At 38.6% G+C, this 19,152-nt stretch overlaps 1 protein-coding gene across 7 annotated transcripts in view; it reads left to right on the plus strand.

Moving 5' to 3' along the window:
* L3MBTL3 (L3MBTL histone methyl-lysine binding protein 3) overlaps nucleotides 1–19,152 on the plus strand; it is a 111,799-nt gene that overhangs the window by 12,056 nt on the left and 80,591 nt on the right. For 6 of the 7 annotated variants that reach the window (XM_059400706.1, XM_059400708.1, XM_059400709.1 and 3 more), the window contains exons 3-5: nucleotides 10,956–11,072; nucleotides 17,739–17,850; nucleotides 18,215–18,289. In XM_059400706.1, coding sequence (XP_059256689.1) covers nucleotides 10,971–11,072; nucleotides 17,739–17,850; nucleotides 18,215–18,289 — 289 coding nt within the window. In that variant the 5' untranslated portion in view covers nucleotides 10,956–10,970. The remainder of the gene's footprint in view (nucleotides 1–10,955; nucleotides 11,073–17,738; nucleotides 17,851–18,214; nucleotides 18,290–19,152) is intronic. The other variant, XM_059400712.1, reaches the window with a different exon arrangement.

Consider the following 19,152-nt stretch of genomic DNA (forward strand, 5'->3'; position numbering starts at 1 on the left):
CCCTTCATGTATATTAGGCTTTTTTCCTTTGGCCAGTCACCCTTTTTTTGTAGCTGTGTATTTGTGAGCGTGTGAGTTTGCCCCTTATAGGCTGTGTACTTCAGAGAGCTGAGGTCACAAGGGTGCAGGCCATCAGAGAGTAAGTCAGAAAATGGTAGACAGGCCTGAGGAGTCAGAGGCTGTATCTTTCTCAGGATCGCTTTCTCCAGCCTGGACTTCAAGGACTACACGTCCAGAAGGCGTTCTCCGGTCTAAGACACTAAGAGTCTTACCCCTCGGATGCAGGTTGGGAACTAGATCCAAAGGTAGCATTTGTAGCTGGATCTAACCTAAAGAAGAGTCCGTTTTATTCCTGTAAAATGCTTTCTACTTTCATGTTATTTCCTGAATTTATTTTCCATAGTTCAGCATTTTCCCAAAGGCCAGGGGCAGGGGGTAGAGGACTCCATGGAATTCGATGCCCTGTGATAATAGAGTCACAAGGCGAGGGGACCGTGGGAAGCTTTGGCTTGGCCAGTATTTCCCAGATGCCACAGTGCTGCTGACGTGCGCTGTACGTGTCCTGAAGACCCCCGGGATATTCACATCTCTCTCAACAAAACAACTGCATCACAGGCCCTGAATAAATGGTCTCCTAAAGGCTGTGTTTTGAGGAATAGGCTGGGAGATGTTGCCCTGGCCTTTTATCTAGTTTTGTTGCTATGCCTCTGCCTGGCCTGTAATGTGTGGTCAGCATGGTAGCAGAGAGAGCCTGGCCTTCAGGCCCAGCTCCCTCCCTTTATGGCAAAGCCTTCTCTGTCACTGGAAGTATTGGCTTTTGAAGAAGGGTGATAGTCGAGGGAAACAAAAGCAAAAATAAACTGTTGGGACCCCATGAAATAAAAAGCTTTTACACAGAAACGGAAACCATTAATGAAACAGAAAGGCATCCTACTGAATGGAAGGAGGTGTTTGCAAGTGATATATCCAATAAGGGGTTAATATCCAAAGTATATAAATAACTTACACAATGCAATACACACACACACCAATCCAATGTAAAGATGGGCAGAGGACTTCAATAGACATTTTTCCAAAGCAGACCTGCACATGGCCAATGGACAAATGAAAGATGCTTGACATCACCCACCATACTGGAAATGCAAATCAAAACCACAATGACCACAATGAGATAAGAGCTCATACCAGTCAGAATGGCTACTGTGAAAAAGACAAGAAATCCCGAGTGTTGGGTGAGCATGTAGAATAAAGGGAACTCTCACACACTGTTGGTGGGAATGCGATTGGTGCCTCCACCATGGAAAACAGTATGGGAGTTCCTCAAAAAATTAAAAAAGAGAAATACTGTTACCGTATGATCCTGTAATTCTACTACCAGTTAATTATCCAAAGAAAATGAAAAATACTAATTTGAAAAGATATATGCATCCCTGTGTATTGTGGCATTACTTATAATAGCCAAGCTATGGAAATAATCCAAGTGTCTAGCCATAGATGAATGGATAAAGAAGATGTGATACACACAGACACACACACACACACACACACACACACACACACACACACAGGAGTATTACTCAGGCATAAGAAAGGATGAGATCTTGCCTTCAGCAGCAAGTGGATGGACCTAGAGGGAATTATGCTACGTGAAACAATCAGACAGAGAAAGACAGAAACCACATGATTTTGCTTATATGTGGAATCTGAAAAAACCAAATGGACAAATAAAAAGACAGACTTTCAGGTATAGGGAACAAACTGCTAGTTGCCAAAGAGGAGGGGAGAGGGGGGATGGGCAGAATAGGTGAAGAGCATGAAGAGGTATAAAAAGAGCTAGTAGTCTTTTCTGAAGCTATGTAAACACGAGATATTATGAACAATAAAATATCTGCTTTTATGGAGTGATCTTGAGTCTTGTGATATTTAGATTTTGAACAGGTGCCTTACCGTAAGAGATACTACAGAAATACAATTAAATAAGAGAAAAGTCACTGATATCTTTAAGGTCACTCAAGAGCTCGAATAATTGTTAAATCAGATAATTATAATAAAAAGCTAACATTTTATTGACTGCTTACTACGTCATAGGCACGAGGCTAAGGTATTAACCGATTTATCTCATGGAATCTTCACCATTGTCCACAGAAGAAAGGGTCCCTTCTCCACCCTTGCTAGGTGGGGGAATTGAGACTTCCAAGGTTAACTGGTCTGAGGTTACTGGGTGGGCAGTTGTCAGATTTTGCAAAGTGAAATGGAGAGGAGGAAAGGAAGGCAGTGGTTGAGGGAAGGGTGAGGGACGGAAGAGGGAACTGGTGCTCTCACCGCAAGTTTTGAGGATGATCCATGAATTATTTTGTTTGGTCTGTGATGATGCTTTTAGGGTTTGCATTCCTGACTCTTTGCAAAAGACAGCTTGTCCTTTTAGCCCGAACTGATTAAAACCAGGTGCTGGTATCTCAGTTCTTTCATCTGAATGACAGAATTTTAACCCGATTCTGCTTTTGAGGTGATGTTTCTCCCCATTTTATAACCACTCCCAACTCATAGCCGTATCCTCTCTGTACCTTAGTTTTGAAGAACACACGGGTTAACTATAAAGCTATAAAATGTAACTCTAAAAAAAGCAACTGTAAGATTATTTGAACTCTTTAACTGCTCTTAGTGAACATTAACTAGCCATTCATTTGAGAAAGAATGACCCAGCTACAGTTAGCTCCCTTTCTTAATAATCTTTATTTCTCACTCTATCTGTAGATCCAAACTTTTCGTTTCTAGGTAGTGGCCACTCTTTCCCTTGATTTTGAACATCCTGGATTGGGTGACTTATCTCTTGAGGGACTCTCGTCTTCGTCTCAGTGCTAGAAAGGTTCTTCACCTTGACTGTGCCATAGGAGCTTGGTACTGGGGGGGGTCCGTGCCCCTCGCTTGGAGCCGCCGCTTGTTTGATCCACCAGTGGCAGATGTGAATGAAGGGACTGTGTGAAGGGGGATTATGAAGGACACACAGACTGCTTATCTCCAGTCAAAATAAGATAACGGCAGATTCTTGACATTTGTGAAGGATATATCCCAAGGCAATCACCAGTTCAACTTGAGAAAAAAATCATTGTAATATACAGTTCCTTCCTTCAGATTACTAAAGTATAACTGAAAAATGTAAATCATCTCTCTAGACCTTAACTACTTATCTTGCTTGATGAGCAATTTTTGTACTGTCTGGAGCACTTATTGAAACAAATTCACACATCTTTTCTACTTACTTCCTTTTGGAGCATTTGGTAGTTTTGTTCACACAATGTGTCTGAGTCATCATTGCATTTGACATTTCAGTCTTTAATTTATCTGAAACTTCTATTTTGTGGCTAGGCCTAGCACTTTCATAAACATTTCCATATTCCCCTCATTCTGTCATCAACACTAGAATCAACTAGCAGTTAATGTTGTTTGTTTCATTTCTTAATAAGAAATGATGTTTTATCTCTTTCTTTACAGCGGCCATAGACTAAGACTCAGTACTCTGCGTAAGAGCATCCCTGGACCGTGACTGGTCCAAGTGACTTGCCCTTGCATGTCTCTGAAAGATAACAAAGTGCTGAATGTCACGGGAACTTCAGATGCCTCTCAGGAACGATAGAAGCCATAAATAATCCGTGAATGCCAGTGATCTACTATGCATTTTTGATACCCGAGTTGGGGGAGAAGTGAACCTTACCTTCCTCTTCTCATCCATCTGTGGAGCTGATGCATTTGCATATATTGCTAAATACCTACTATTTAAATGACCCAAGAGTTTTGGGGAAGTTGACTTCCCTTAATGACTTCTCTGCTATTGCTTCTGTTGTTGGCAGCAATCACAAACTGAATATTTTCACGGGAAGACCTGCCATTCGTTACATGATCTATTCTGAATTGACATGAGAAGGGGTTTAGAAACATTTTTTACATTATATTTTTTCCTCTTAAAAAAATGTGAACAGTCAGCAGGTATAAAGGAATGTCTAGAGAGCAGATTCCCTCCCATGGCTGTCTTGCAGCAAACTGTTGCCTCCTCCTGAGGGCGGCCAGTGTTGTTACCAGTTTCTGATGAATGCTTGCAGAGAGGATGTCTGCCTATATAATAAGCCTATGTATATCCTTTGTTTTATAGAAGCAGTAGGACACAGTTTTTATACTTGGCATAAAATTAGAGTATTAGTCCTGTGTTGGAGCTCTTTCTGTATCACAACGTAAAGAGCTCATTGTTTTTTATAATGGCATTAAATGCCATATGGATGTCCTGCAGTGGTCCTTAATTGATGGACTTTTGGATTGTTTCCAATTTTTTGACTTTATGACTAGACCTGTAGTCAGTGAATAACACTTTACATTTTTCCTTCTTTTGTATGTGTAAGTATCTATAGAATATATTTCTAGGAGTAGGACTGCTGAGTTGGAGGGTCTGTTCTTGGAAATTGATCTCCTGAGAGGTTGTTTTCATTTATAATGCCACCATCAATGCACGAGAGGGCCTGCTTCCCCATATCCTCATAACATAGAATTTTCAAGTGTAAGATATTAACTAATCTCCTCATTGCCTGCTGTTTCTTGAAAACTAGTGGTGTATGGTAGGTTGAGGCTTCCAGGGATTTATTCACGTGAGAGACTGAGCACATTCATCCATTAGATACAATGTCCCAAGGGAAAGATAAGTTGCAAAGCTTTGGTTTAGAGGCAAGGAATGGTGCAGGAGAGAGATACAGAAGGTAGTTCTGAGGACAGTGTTGCATGTCGTTTAATCTGTCCTCCAGCCCTTTTGTTGGAGGCTTAGGGCAACAAGATTGTCATAAAAATGAGTAAAATCTAAAGTGAACTGTTGCACCAAAGAGGGACTTGGGGAGTCTAACACGTTTAAATTGGTGTCAATAGTAATGGCCTCTGCCTTCAGTAAAGTCATCGGTTCCTAACAGTGGGCATTGGTAGAAGCACCTTGGACATCAGAATGCTTGATTTTAGCCATTTCTAGTCATGATAGGGAAGTTAGTAGGAATCAAAAGATCAAAAGCTGCAGTGGTGTATTTGCTGTATATGTGAACCCCACAGTGGTCTTTTTTGACATCCGCAGTGGCTGGGAGACTCTTAGGATTTAGAAGAGGTTTAGAGGAAAATCGTGGATCTTGACTGATAGTGCAGAGGACCTATCATGGTGCACTTTGGAGATGCTTCTTTAGGAAATCTCAGCATCATTAAGAAGAGATTAGGGATGAGATTTTCTGCAGAATGAGAAACGCTGTTTGTGACTTGCCTTGTGAGGAACTCTACTACCTACTTGCTTTTTATGGTCCGTGGAATAAAGGTTACACATGGAGTTGTGGAATAGCACCAGGTGATAGTTAAAGAAAACATAAAACAAAGCATTTTAAGTTCTTAAAACAAACAAGCTGCTTCATTCTTAGGATCCCAACTGATTGAAATGAAAGGACTTTGTATGTATGCAAGTATGCCTTCCGGAGAAAGAAAACAAGGGAGGAAGACTTAGGGTGTCATGAAGAAGGAGCTTCTGTTAAAATAATATTGGTTGATGGCTTTTCTGTCTGATGACGAGATGATAGACAATGTCCTAGCCATTCAGCGAGTAGCTACTTGGCTTCAAAATCAGATAAGGGGAAAGAACACATGGTAAATATTTTTATGCTATCATATTTTATACACAGTGTTCACAAACCTTAAAGTGAAACAATGAATAGAAATTTTTGTAATTTTTATGTGCTTATAGGTAGAGTACAGTGTGAAACATTACTGATGTTTTGTGGAACAAAAGCAAATTCTAAGTATTTCCAAAAATGTGTCATGAGCATTTACTTCAGGTTTTGTACAGTGCTAACTTTTAGATTTCTCCTACTTTCTATTCCTTCTCCTAGTCACAGGATTTTTGTTGTTGTGAATTTTATGCATTTATGATTTTTAAGTGGAAAAAGACCGAAATTCTATTTCTGTTGTATATATGTCTTAATGACACTTGGTTATTAATAAGCATGTATTTAATATTGATTAAAAGGATACACATTGCACTGATATACATAAATCAAGAACTTTAGCCCTAGTAAATTTGTTTCTGGATTTGTCATGTCTAAAGGAGTAACTTAGGGAAAAGTAGGTTTAGCCAGATTCTTAGAGGCATAAGACTCTGAGACAAAGACAAGACAGTGGTTGAGAAAAAAAGGCCATGGTTGGAATTAGACCTGGTTTCAGATATTGGCCATGCCACCAGATATGGTTTTGGGTAAATTCCTGAGCTCTACAACTCACTTTCTTCAGTGTAGACCGGAGGAATTTTAGAATCGATCTTTTTGTGAGCAAGAAATAAATGAAATAATATATGTAAATTGCTGCTTTGACTCCATTTCTGGAAGAGATTGAGATTGAAATAATAAATTTTAAAGTATATATAGTATGTCTGACTGGTGTAATTGTAGTACCTGGTGATAACTGTAGTTAGAGAAAGAGCAGGAAAACAGTCCTTTTCTATGGATCACTCGGGTGTTACCCAGTTTATCCACCAGGGGGAAAAATTCTGTAATTCTACTGTCTATCAAGACAAAGTTGCCACTCCTCTAACACTTCACAGGGAAGTGGATTTTGTTGCTGATCCCTGTTTAGTGAGGTAGGAGTCACCGAGTGCTTAAGCACAGGTCTTAATTCACTTAACGTCTTCTCTGTTTCTTAGATTAATCTTCTTCAGGCCTTCACATCTTAGTTCCTGTTTTAAGGGTGAAGTCTAATGATAGTGAAATCTAGTACTTCTTCAAATTCAGACTGTATAAATTTTGAAATGATCAGAAGTAGATAATATGTAACACTTGAAATTGGCTCATTTAAAGGGGACAAAGGAAGAAAGAATATGGAGGGATCCAATAAACTTCAGCAAAAGCTAACTATAATTCAAAGAAACACAGGTTTTTTCTTTTGACTAAAAATAAATGTGTATTATGTATCTAAAGAGATTGCATTTAAAATATATTTCTTTTATAGAATAGAATTTAAATAGAAAATAAAAAAGAATTTTTCAAGCACTTCTAAATGAAAGATGTATAATAAACTGCTGTGGGCCCTTAAGATTTCTTGAGAATTACTAGCACGTTGCCTGTTTATTTCACCACTTCACCCTCTTGACTAATTTGTAGCAAATTCCTATCTTAATCGTTCCATCTGTCAGTTTCAGTTGACAAGGATGAAGTCCCCTTTTGAAAGTATATGCCATCATCATCCCTCCCGAAAAATAAACATTTTTGTACATCATCAGATAGCTAGGTGGTATTCATGTTTTCCTTCCTGTCTAATTTTTGCCATCTTCTTTTAAGAAATGGTTTAAATCAGGATCCAAACAAGATCTGTGAATGATGGTATTGTGATTTATTAATATGTTTCTTAAATCTCTTAATCTAAGTTTCAGATTTCCTCTTCCATATATTTTTTTACTCCTGGCCTTGTGCATGTGTATGTGTCTGTGTGGCAGAAAGCCAAGTTTTAAATCCTATACAGCAGTGGCTCTCCAATCTCTCTGACACTCTTGAGAATGATTAAAAACTCCAAAGAGCTATTGTTTGTATGGGTTATATCTACTAATATTTCCTGTATTCAGAATTAAAATACATAATTTAAACTATTTACTTAAAAATAACAATAGCAGGGGCGCCTGGGTGGCTCAGTGGGTTAAGCCGCTGCCTTCGGCTCAGGTCATAATCTCAGGGTCCTGGGATCGAGTCCCGCATGGGGCTCTCTGCTCAGCAGGGAGCCTGCTTCCTTCTCTCTCTCTCTGCCTGCCTCTCAGTGTACTTGTAATTTCTCTCTGTCAAATAAATAAATAAAATCTTAAAAAAAAAATAACAATAGCAAACCCATTATGTTAATATATGTCTGCACAGTTTTAATGAAACCTAATCATAGTTTCCATCATGGAAAATGAGAGAAGTGGCACTCTGTTACATTTTGAAAGTCTCTTTAATGTCTGGCTTAATAAAGAGATAGCCGGATCTTCATATCGGCTCCTGCATTCAGTCTGTCACAATATGTTGTTTTTGTTGAAGTGTATGAAGAAAATCTGCTTTACACAGATGTGGGGTTGGAAAGGGAAAGGAGTACTTTAAGTTTTTTCGTTTAACAGTGGACATTCTTCTGTGATACTACACCAAAAGTTGACAAGTGATAGTTTCTTAAAGGTAGGTTGCAGTAGTAGGCAATTCGAAACCCCAACAATGAACTTTTCACACTGTGTTACATTAAAATCCATTGGTCTGTCTTGCACTTGAATGGATCCTTTCCATGCATAATTTTGTGACATCAAGCACGGTTATTGGGAAAATACTGTTTCACTGAATTATGCAAATCTCCCAGATGTTGACATATGTCAAATATAAAATATTTTAAAAATCTGTTCATGAATATCACCACCCATCTCCTTATAAAAGTATTTAGCTCTTAGGAAGCTTGTCAAGCCCATGGTGGAGAGTACATGTTTTCCAAAATCATGGTCTTCCCTGGAATGCTCAAATTGTATCTTCAGCAACAAATGCTATCAGTGTTTCCCATGAGGTTGACGGGCTCACTTCATTTATTTTTGACAAAATATTTGCCAGATATCCAAACCCAAATGAACATAGTTTGTTAAATAAATGGCCTTCCATGGAAAAGCAGCTTGTTCAGCTTGCATCTCAAACAGTTCACAGGTGCTTTTCCTTGGCGCTTTGACACACCCAAGGGCTTGATGTGTGCTTCCCATTTTATCCCACAGAATGTTAAAAAGATGTGTTTTTAAATATCAAGATTTAATGAAAGTTGTCATTTTACTTCATCAAGGATGATCTCTAGTGAAACCGGTGTTTGTTTCCTATAAGTACACAGTGGTAAAGGAGGCAATGACTACTCCTACCACTTTGCATCCCAACTGTCTACCCACTGTTGCTTGTGTACCATCAATGCAGATATCATATGCTGACATTGTGAAGAAACCAAATAATGTGTTAGTATTTTTATGAAAGTACTTTTGATTTCTTGGGCCTTTAGAAAGTGTCTCAGCCTCCCAGGGTCTGTGGACTATACTTGAGAGAATTGTTGCCCCAAGAGTTTCTGACAGTTTGAAGTTTACTTCCTATGTATTTTCATGGTGTGATTTAACATGTCTCTTTGTCTCTGGTATTTCCTGTAAATAGACTTGATCTGATTAGGTTTGATTTTGTTTTTTTTCTTGGCAAGATGTCTTGATAGATGGTGTTGGGTTTGTATTCTTAGCGGTCATCGCTGGCCATTGCCAAAGCCATTCATTTTTCAATGGTAATGAAAATGGTAAATGTTTCAGTTCTGTTATTCCTTCTTTATTAGCAGAACTCTTTCTAAACTGAAACTTCCTCTCACCAATGATTTGGTTACCCTGAGATACAGTTTGCATGGGTCTCATGCAATGTAGGCAGGATAAATCCTTGTTTCTTTTTCCAGATGATGAGTTGGTTCCCTTGTAGTCTCAAAAGGTGATCAAGGAGGTGTTCTTGGTTGGTTGATTGATTTCTTTTTTTTTAATTAATTAATTTATTTATTTGAGAGAGAGCATGAGAGGGGAGAAGGTCAGAGGGAGCAGACTCTCCATGGAGCAGGGAGCCTGATGCGAGACTAGATCCCAGGACTCTGGGATCATGGCCTGAGCTGAAGGCAGTGGCTTAACCAACTGAGCCACCCAGGTGCCCATTTGGTTGATTTTCAATATCAGTATGAACTCATGGATTTAAACTCATTTGATGTGTTTCAGTTCATTGTAGGAATCTTATCCTTAGTTTGTCCAGCAGGAGCCTCTTCAAGTTGGCTTCCGAGTTCTTTTGATATGACCTCGTTGTCTTTGATAGCTTCCTTGCTTTTTGTTGACCAGTTCCAGACTTGTCTTGCATATTTGCCACTTAGCAGAAATCAGCCCCTTCACTGGGAAGACCTGAGAGAAATGGTATTTAGACACCACAGTCTAAGCACTTGGCTGTTCCATACTCTTGGTTGGTGGTGGTTTCTAGATTTTGTCAGAAAAAGCTAGAAAATATACATATTTTTAAAATATTAAAGTGTGTTATGAATATATACTGATAATTCCATTCAAATTTAGGACTTAACCATCTTTCATTGCATATCAATGACACCAACATAATTACTTACATTTTTAATCTCATACCACATACACAGCAGTCCTGGAATAACAATATCAATGTGACCACTAACAATATGATTATAGAAAACTTTTATAAATTTTAAAAAATGCAAATTAAAAGCATTATCACAGTTAGCTAGCTGACTTGGTTATCTTAACAAAGCCCTATTATTAGTGTTTGCTCTGTATTTAAAGATTGCTTCCCTATTTTCCAGAACATCAAATTGGCAGACATCTCAACTGAATTAAATTAATCAATTTACTGAAAGAATCGGTTACACTGCGAATTCATTGAATTGATACAGCAAACTTAATTGACTGGTGTAGATGACTGTCTTAATGGATTGGAATTTTCTTGTTTTTTATCTAAATGGCTTCATTTTATTTATTAACATTTAATATTGGTTCTATACCCACTCTCTTTTGGTTTATACCCACTCTCTTTTCAATATCTTAAAGCAACAACAACAAAAAAACTAGTTAGTGGGCAAGAAATTCTATTTATATGTATCATGATTTTTTATTTTAGGTGAATATGCTGTGAAACAGAATTCCTTTTTAAGAATAGAAAAATTGACACTTTTTAATTTATAAATTTTAGTAATATTTTTTCTTCTATAATTTACCAGAGATTGCACTAGGAAAAAAGTGATATTTTTGAAGCATGTTTTTCTAGCTCTATGGGTATGGGATTTGTGATCAAGAAAATTATGTTTGGAAACCAAGGCAATGACCACTAAAATAAAAACTGATTTGTATGTAGAATATTTATGACATGCCTTTTTCCCCCTTCCAGTTTCAAAAATAAATCATGACTGAATCTGCCTCTAGCGCAAGTGGTCAAGAGTTTGATGTATTCAGTGTTATGGACTGGAAAGATGGAGTAGGCACATTACCAGGAAGTGACTTAAAGGTAAGCTGGCTTTATTAGATATGGCTATCTGTGTGTGCATCTGTGTGTATTTATTAAAATAAACTTGACTACACATGTGAAACAAGAATTAAAAGCATTAAGCAAAATGCTCTATGTTCCATGTGATGCTGAGATGTCTACAGTAAATCTTCCAAGACGAAATGCTGACGACTTGGGAGAAGTCGTCTCAGTTGTGGTGGTAGATGGGATTGTTTTCGCAATACGTGCTTATTGCTTATTTTGCAGAAGTTGGATTGTAGCTTCCAGAGGTTCATCCCAGGTTTGACTTCATCATGATGGACAATAAATATGGAAATGGTAGGCTTTGAGGACCTAGCTTCCTGTGTTTTGTAGTCATGAACTTTATAACTTTAAATGAATAACCACATTCCCTGTGCCCTAGTTTTCTCTTTTTAAAACTGGATAATGTTAAAATATTTAATAGACAGGGCTATTCTCCTCCCTTAAATTATTTATACTGTAAATATGGATTTTTATTTATATAATCACTTGTTCAAAAGCTTGTCCGTGCTGTAAACCAAGTTGCTTTTTATATAGATGGGAACTGTCTTCAGAGAGTGACGCTTCAGCCTGTTCCTTTCCTGTGTGCTCACCTTGCCCTTTGCCTCAAGTCTCCCTAAACCCATAGCAGGACCACCTCTGCTGCCCTGCGAAACATAGTTATGCAAGCTCATCAGGGAGGCTAGTCACTCCCAGCTCTCATTTTTAATGTGTTTTTGCTTTAGTCCTATCTCTGGGACCTTGAACCTGTCTGTGGCCTTTTAGACTTTGTGTTTGTACGTGGTCACTCAGGTGTTTGAACTTCTGAGCACCCTAACTGGCTGTCGCTTGGCTTTCCTCTGTAGTGCTCGGTGTTCTGGTCTATCTTGAATAGACTTTCCTGCCCCCTCATAGTGGCTTCCTGGAATCCAGTACCTTTTAGTTTCTACTTGACAAGTATCTCAGCCAAGTCCACTCTAATTCATCATCAGTGGTGAGATTTGAATAGTCTGTCATTGGAAAAGTACTTAGATTTTAGTTGGGTTAGGTTGAATTAACTGCAGTGTGCCAACATATCTGAGTTTAGCTTAACAAAATAACTGCAGTGAGGTTCAGTGAAGTCTGGAAAGGAGATACGGTTTTAGTTTTAGTTCTGTATGGCCTTGAACAAGTCAGTTAGTCTCTTTGGGCTGGTTTCCTTTTTGGTGAAATAAGGAATTAAATGAATACTAAGGATTTTATCTGCTTTAACATTCTCCAAATGTTCATCTGGATTAGATATGATGGGAATCGAGTGCTGAAATTTGTGAGAAGGAAAAACTGTTCCAGACGCTCATAATGTCAGCCTCATAGTAGCTACATGAGCTTTGTCAAGTTATTTAAATTTCCTACGTTTCAAAATCTTTATCCAAAAAATGAGGAAACAGGATCTATGTCACAAGGTGGTTATAAGGATTGAAAAAAGTAACATGGAAAACATTTAACAAATTGTATCTTTCCTGGCTTTGTGATATATTATGTAAGCTGCCTTTTTTTTTTATCGCTTTATTCTTATATTTTCCTTGTACATTTTTGTTGCATTATTTTGGTGTCAGTAGATGATGAAATTTATACCTTTTGTTCAGTTAGATTTTGAACTTTCTATCCCTGAGAAGTTTCCCTCCCTCAGAAATTTAAATTGCCTGAAGGTTTTCTGAGCAATGGATTTTAGGAATTAGCCTATTACTTTTATTAAGGTAATCAGGTAATTAAGCCACTTAGTGGGTATTATAATCTGGTTTATTTTATTTGACTTTTAGGCTCATCTAATTACCTGGGTAATTGCCATGTATCCAACTCACTATATATACTGTAGACAGTTTGAAACCCCACTTCTAAAAAAAATAATAATAAAAAATTGTTTTTCTACTTTATAACCATTTTTACTTGAAGAGATTAAAGGACAAGCCAGTTGATTATGTTACTTAGGGTTTCTTAATCACTTGTTCCTGATATTAATATCTGAGTCGCTTAAGAGACCTGATTGAGAAATTGATTTTTCACAAAAATAAGACGTATTAAAAAGAACTTTGAATAAAGCATGAGATTTACTCTCTGACACCGTGCCTTGTCTATCTTACATTACTGAAGCTTCTGTTTTTTTCATGGGTATAGCCATGTGGGTTTCCTCATAAACAAGGCTCTCCTAAGACAGCCTGCTCAAATTAATGTAGTTCATACAGTCAGCCAATACACAGAAGTCAGTTTCTTATCATGGGAAGAGGTTTTTATATGTTTCAGTTTATTGCCATTTCGAAAGAATGTTTCTCTGTAAAATGTTGCTGGCCAATCAAGTTATGTCACTCTTCTGCTTAAAATCCTTTAGCAGTTTCCTGTCTTTCATGGCAAAGTTTATCTCAGAAGTTTTTGGTGATCTGGCCCCTTCTTTCTTCCAGCTGCTTCTCATTTCACTCTTCTGTGCCATCTTGTTTCCCTTCCAGGCCAACTAGCTAGTTGAAGGCTTCAAACCTTGGTCTGTATACTGTTTCCTGTTGCTGGGTCCCCTTGCCCCTCTTCGTCCTGAATTAACCAACCTTTATATAAAACAGTGCAGAGACTTTTCATTTGCGTGCAGGAGTGGAAAGAATAGAGAACCTACTCTCTGATGAGCACTTTGTCTGCATCTTTTTATTTAATCCCTTTGAGGTATTTCCTGGCACTGTTGTCAGTTTACAGATGGGAAAACGGAGGCCCAGAATGGTTAAAGCATTTGCCCAAGGTCAAGATTTTGGCAGAACTGCGTCTAAAGCTGGACTTTTCTGATACTGAAATTGATTCTCTTAACACTGCTATGCTACAGTCTAAAGGGAGGAGATGTTTTCATAACAAAAGAGATACAGGGAAAATGTTAGAGCAATTTAGAGGTGGTATTATTTTAGCTAGAAGGATCGAGAAGGCTTTGGGAAGTAGTGGTCACGTGGGCTTCAGGTGTCTGAAAATAGGTAGGCATTTACGTGAAGACTGCTGTGTGCAGGGATGCAGGCGAGAAAGAGAAGGGCATTCAGAGGAAGGACCAGCCTAAGAAAGTATTAGTGTTACAGGAGAAAGGCCGAGTGTCTACAGACCCTCTTGGAAATACTGTAGTCATCCATAAGACATTTTTGCTTAAACAAGCTTTAGAAACTGTGCCATTGCCTAATTTTTCTGTAAAATGGCAGATTAGTATTTGTAGATGAATTTCTCAAGGCCAGCTGTAAGAACAGGCAGAGCAGTAAGTGGTAGGGGGGAGGTGCATGGTAGGGCTCCTTGTCCCTAAGCAGTTTCTCTCTCTGAACTTCTAATTGGTGTCTGAAATTTATCCACAGAGAATTATTCCTCTGGGTCATGAGGATTTAGCCATTTGGAATCCTTTAGTAGAATGCAGATACACTCCTGAGAGCGATAGCATCTTATCTAGTAAGAATAGTTGCCACTTAACTGAGAGCAAGACCCTGCAGCAGCCATGCAGAAACCCAACTGGAAAATTCACTGCACTCCTCGTGTGCAGTTTTGCCTTGTTGTGATTAATGTACAAAAACATGTAGTTACCAGAATCTTTGCTCTTAAAGCAGATTGGTAAGTAGAATTCACATGTCAGCATGGAAAGTAATAAAACAAAAATAGTAACTTCAGCAGCATCTTTTAATGATCTGCTATTAAAGACGGGCAAAAATCAGCAAAGGATCCTTTGCCTCTACAAGCAAAAAGAAAGAAGAGAATTGAATCAGTTAAAGGTAGTTCAAGCCAAGTCAAACAAACAAACCTTTATATATTTCAGGCATAATTGTTTTCTGACTGACCTAGATGTATCCACCAACAGAACAAATTACAATGTCAGCTGAGGTGTTTGATGTGCTTAATAAATTTCTTTTGTAAAGTTTATGATTTTGATGTTCTTGATTATGGAATGGAGCCACATGATAAATTTTAATGCTGCTTTTTAGATGTCTGGATGAAAAGAACTTTGAAAAAAGAAGTAAGAGGGATTAGTTCAAGTTTCCATGGCTCTAAAACCATTCATAAAAGCATTACCCACTTCAGAACCTGGTGGTTTATTGGGGTAAAGGAATGTTGGGGAATGTGTCAGTCTTTCTGGAATTCCATGTGTGGAACTCCAGCAATGTCGGGAGCACCTACCAGCATCTGTTATCCAGCATTTTCTACAACAGTAACATTGTGAAAGACAGTGCATCCAAACTGAGAAGCCAGAAAAAAAAAATTAACCCCTCTGGGTTTTTTTTTTTTTTTTGCGTATGATAGGGTACTTTGAAAACGCTTAGAGGTTAATTTTTGACATAAAGTAAATTTGGTTAGGGTAGATGTTCTTTACTTTTTCAGGGTTATAGAATACCTTTGAGGATATGATGAAACTTATGAACCTGATTCCCAGAACTATGACATAATTGTGCATGTATTTTCATGCAAAAGGCCAGCTATGGATCCCTGGCTTCCAGGAGTTCATTGTGTCCCTCAGTGTCGTGGCATCTTTCCTCTATACTTCGGCTATAGGTCATCTACTGGCAATAAGTATTAGAAGGAAAAGATAACTGGGACTAATTGTTGTATTGTGGAACTATTACTTTTTAACTTCGAGAGTAGTTGAGCCTAAAGCTCAACTCCGGGTGTCATAACTCTGCACTTCAAAGATTCAACTCAGTGATGTTCTCTTTCTAGCGTTGGAGAGGCAGCCTTGCAGCTTAGCAGCAGGCTGGAAGCTTCTACCACAGGAGACTGTGTAATGCCAATGGTGCCATTTCTCACATTCTGTAGTTTTCAAACAGGTATAAATTAACATCAACCTATAATAAAAGTAAAACTACTTACCTGAACTGAATGACAAAGTTCATGCCTCTGGTTTTGTTAAACATTCATGCAGAATTGATTTTCTGTCTCATTCTTTCATATCATTAATTAGTAATCATTATGGCTTGTTTTTTCTACTCTTGCCCAGTAGATGGTACTGTCAGCTTTATTTTGAAATAGTCCCTTTCCAGAGTAGATCATTTAAAAATTTTTTGTTTTCCAAAAAGTAAAGTTATTTTTAGCTCTTTTCCTCTGTTACCTTTTTGCCACTTTCTACACTGACATTTTTAGGTGAGCACACCAGGTATAGTAAACACCTGTTAGCTGGGAACTTGTATCTGAAATAACAGTTTCACTTCCCTTAACAATTTCAGCTTTGTCAGTCTAAAAACCTTTTAATCATGGTAGAGTACATGCATAAAATTTTTTAAGGCGCTGTGTTTTCCTGGTGGAAGGAATAGTAATTTTTGCCTCAGCCTTTTCTGACTTGTAGTTTGAATGATTAAATGAATTGTTCTGTTGGCATGTTGACTAAATAGATGTTTTAGATTGGGGAATGGCGGTCTTAAGTTTCACTACTACATATTGGCATGCTCACAGATATTTCTGTGAAACATCTAAAAACTTTAAGCTAAAAGTTTATGATTTGAATGGTCAGCTTTCCAGTTTTTCATCAGCTGTCAAAATTAGTGGATCCAGGCGCCTGGGTGGCTCAGTTGGTTGAGTGACTGCCTTCAGCTCAGTTCATGATCCCTGACTTCCGGGATCAAGTCCCGCATCAGGCTCCCAGCTCCTTGGCGAGTCTGCTTCTCCCTCTGGCCTTCTCCTCTCTCATGCTCTCTCTCACTCCTTCTCTCTCAAATAAATAAATAAAATCTTTAAAAAAAATTTTTTTTAAATAAATTTTAAAAAATTAGTGGATCCTTGAGGTCATTTTATTTTATGGAAAAGCAGAGGACTATGGAAAATTTGAACTTCATGAATAGGAGAGAAAACCTAGTTGTTTCAAAGAGGATAGTGGTGGTGTCGCTGCACAGAGATGGTGGTTAAGCCTTCAACCCGTGCACAGTACAACTTGGCTATTGCAGAAACATACTTGGTTTGAAGCTTGCCATGAGATGAGAGGAAATTTGCAATATTTGAAGTCAAAATGTCCATGAAATCAAAATGCCTGTAATTTTGATAGCATTGATCTGTAGCTAGTAGATCTGTTTGCACCTCATAAACTTTACCGGTTGTTTTAGAGGACTCCAGGTGAATAGGATGGAGAATTCCAAAAAGCAGTGAAAGAAAGAAGTATAGAACTGGGGCTCACATGGCTCACACTTATCTTCTTCATCTACATCTTAGAAATATAAGGAGTTGTGAGTGTAGGTCATTATTTCTGGAAGAAAGATTTCTTTCTCTTGGCCTGGGTGAATTGGGTGAGACAAGTTGATTCCTGGGAAAACAGTAATTCTTCTTTTACTAATTTTGATTACTAAGTAAGTAGTGATACGAAATAAGAAGAGAGGGAAAAAAATAAAAGCCCTATCAAGAACTGGTGTTTGAAATGCTAGAGCACGTGGAGAGAGCATTCAGTTCTACCAGCACAGTGCAGGGGTGGTTAGTAATTTTACCGGAAGAAGTACCTTGCTGCTTTGTTTTGTTTTTCCGTCCCCGAGTTCTTAGATTAGTAAAACGCAAAGGACTTAATATTAGCAGAGGGCTCACCTAGATATATTTGCTGAAATGAACTTTTAAAGCATAATCAGTTTGCTTCAAGACTATATGTGTCAGCCACGGAACGATTACCATTTTGAGTGCTTTTGTAAATATTGCCTCTTTCTACCATGTTGTCCCTAGTTTCGGGTGAACGAGTTTGGAGCCCTGGAAGTTATCACAGATGAGAGTGAGATGGAAAACGTGAAAAAAGCAACAGCTACCACAACTTGGATGGTACCAACTGCTCAAGAAGGTACAAATGGGTCATCTGCAGGGCCCTTTCTGTTGAGAGTTTTAAAATAAGAATATCTAGGTTTTATAAAATAGGCTGGAACTTTGAAAATCCTGGATGATTTTCATGGCACATGTTCTTAGGTAAATTTCTATAACAAAACTCATACAGAACCAACTTTTATATTTTAAAATAACTATAAACTGTCTTCTTTCCTAATGCCAGATCTGTTAATTGGCAAGGTTAATTGGCAATTATCAAGTAAATCCAGTGTTGTAATAGCCTACCCAGGTGATTTAGCCAAAAGCCTGCCACCTTTTTCTCATCTATCCGATGGTTGTAACTAACACCTATATGCTGATGACTCCTAAATCTGTATCTCCAGCCCCGACCTCTCCCCCGAGCACCAGGCCCGTATTTCCACCTGCCTACTGGACATCTCCACCTGGATGTCCCACAGGTACCTCAAACTCCACATGTCTGAAATGCGATTCATTTTCTATTTCCTTCTCCCCTTCCCCCAGACCTACTCTTTCCTCTGTAACCCGTATTTCAGTTGGTGGTGGCACCATCCACCCAGTGGACAAGCAAGAAATCTAGGAGTCATCCTGAATTTGTTCTCCCCCAGTCCCACGGCCTGTTCCTCAATCCTCTTGGTTTTTATTTCCTAAATACATCTCAGATCTGGCTTTTTCTATTAATGACCACTGCCCCTGCCTCAGTGTAGGCCCTTCTCAGCTCTCACCTGAACTGTCGCAGACTCCACCTAGAGAACCACTCTGCTGCTAATTTCACCTGATTGGTCCCACACCGTGAAGTCAGGGGAACTTTTGTAGATCGCTTATCTGATTTCTTCACTTCGCTGATTTCTTATTGTCTCTGTAGCGGACCATACAGAGATCTGGGTGGCACCACCCACCTGCTTGCTGTGCCTCTTTGCTCTCTGTTCTGTTCTGTCTGTACACAGTGTCCTGGTAGTGCCAGCAGCACTGAATTCCCTGTCATTCTCGCAACACGTCATGTGGTATCGTCCTCCTTGTCTCTGCGCATGCTCTTTCTTCTGGCTGGGATGCCATTTCTCTCTCTGTCCAGTTGGTAAATGCCTCTTGGCTTTCAAAATCGAGTTGAGGCTTTATTCCAGACAATCCTTCCCTGACCTCACCCCAGGCCAACTGAATCACTTCTTCCTCTGTACTACTTCTGGAACTTGTTCATGCTTTAAGTGCATGTTATCACATTTTATTATAAATATTGGTTTTCTTGCCTGTCTTCTCTTCTAGACTGTGAGCTATCTTGGGCAAGGTCTGTACTATCATTATCAGT

The sequence above is a fragment of the Mustela nigripes genome, chromosome 5 (assembly GCF_022355385.1).
Source record: "Mustela nigripes isolate SB6536 chromosome 5, MUSNIG.SB6536, whole genome shotgun sequence".
NCBI lineage: Eukaryota > Metazoa > Chordata > Mammalia > Carnivora > Mustelidae > Mustela > Mustela nigripes.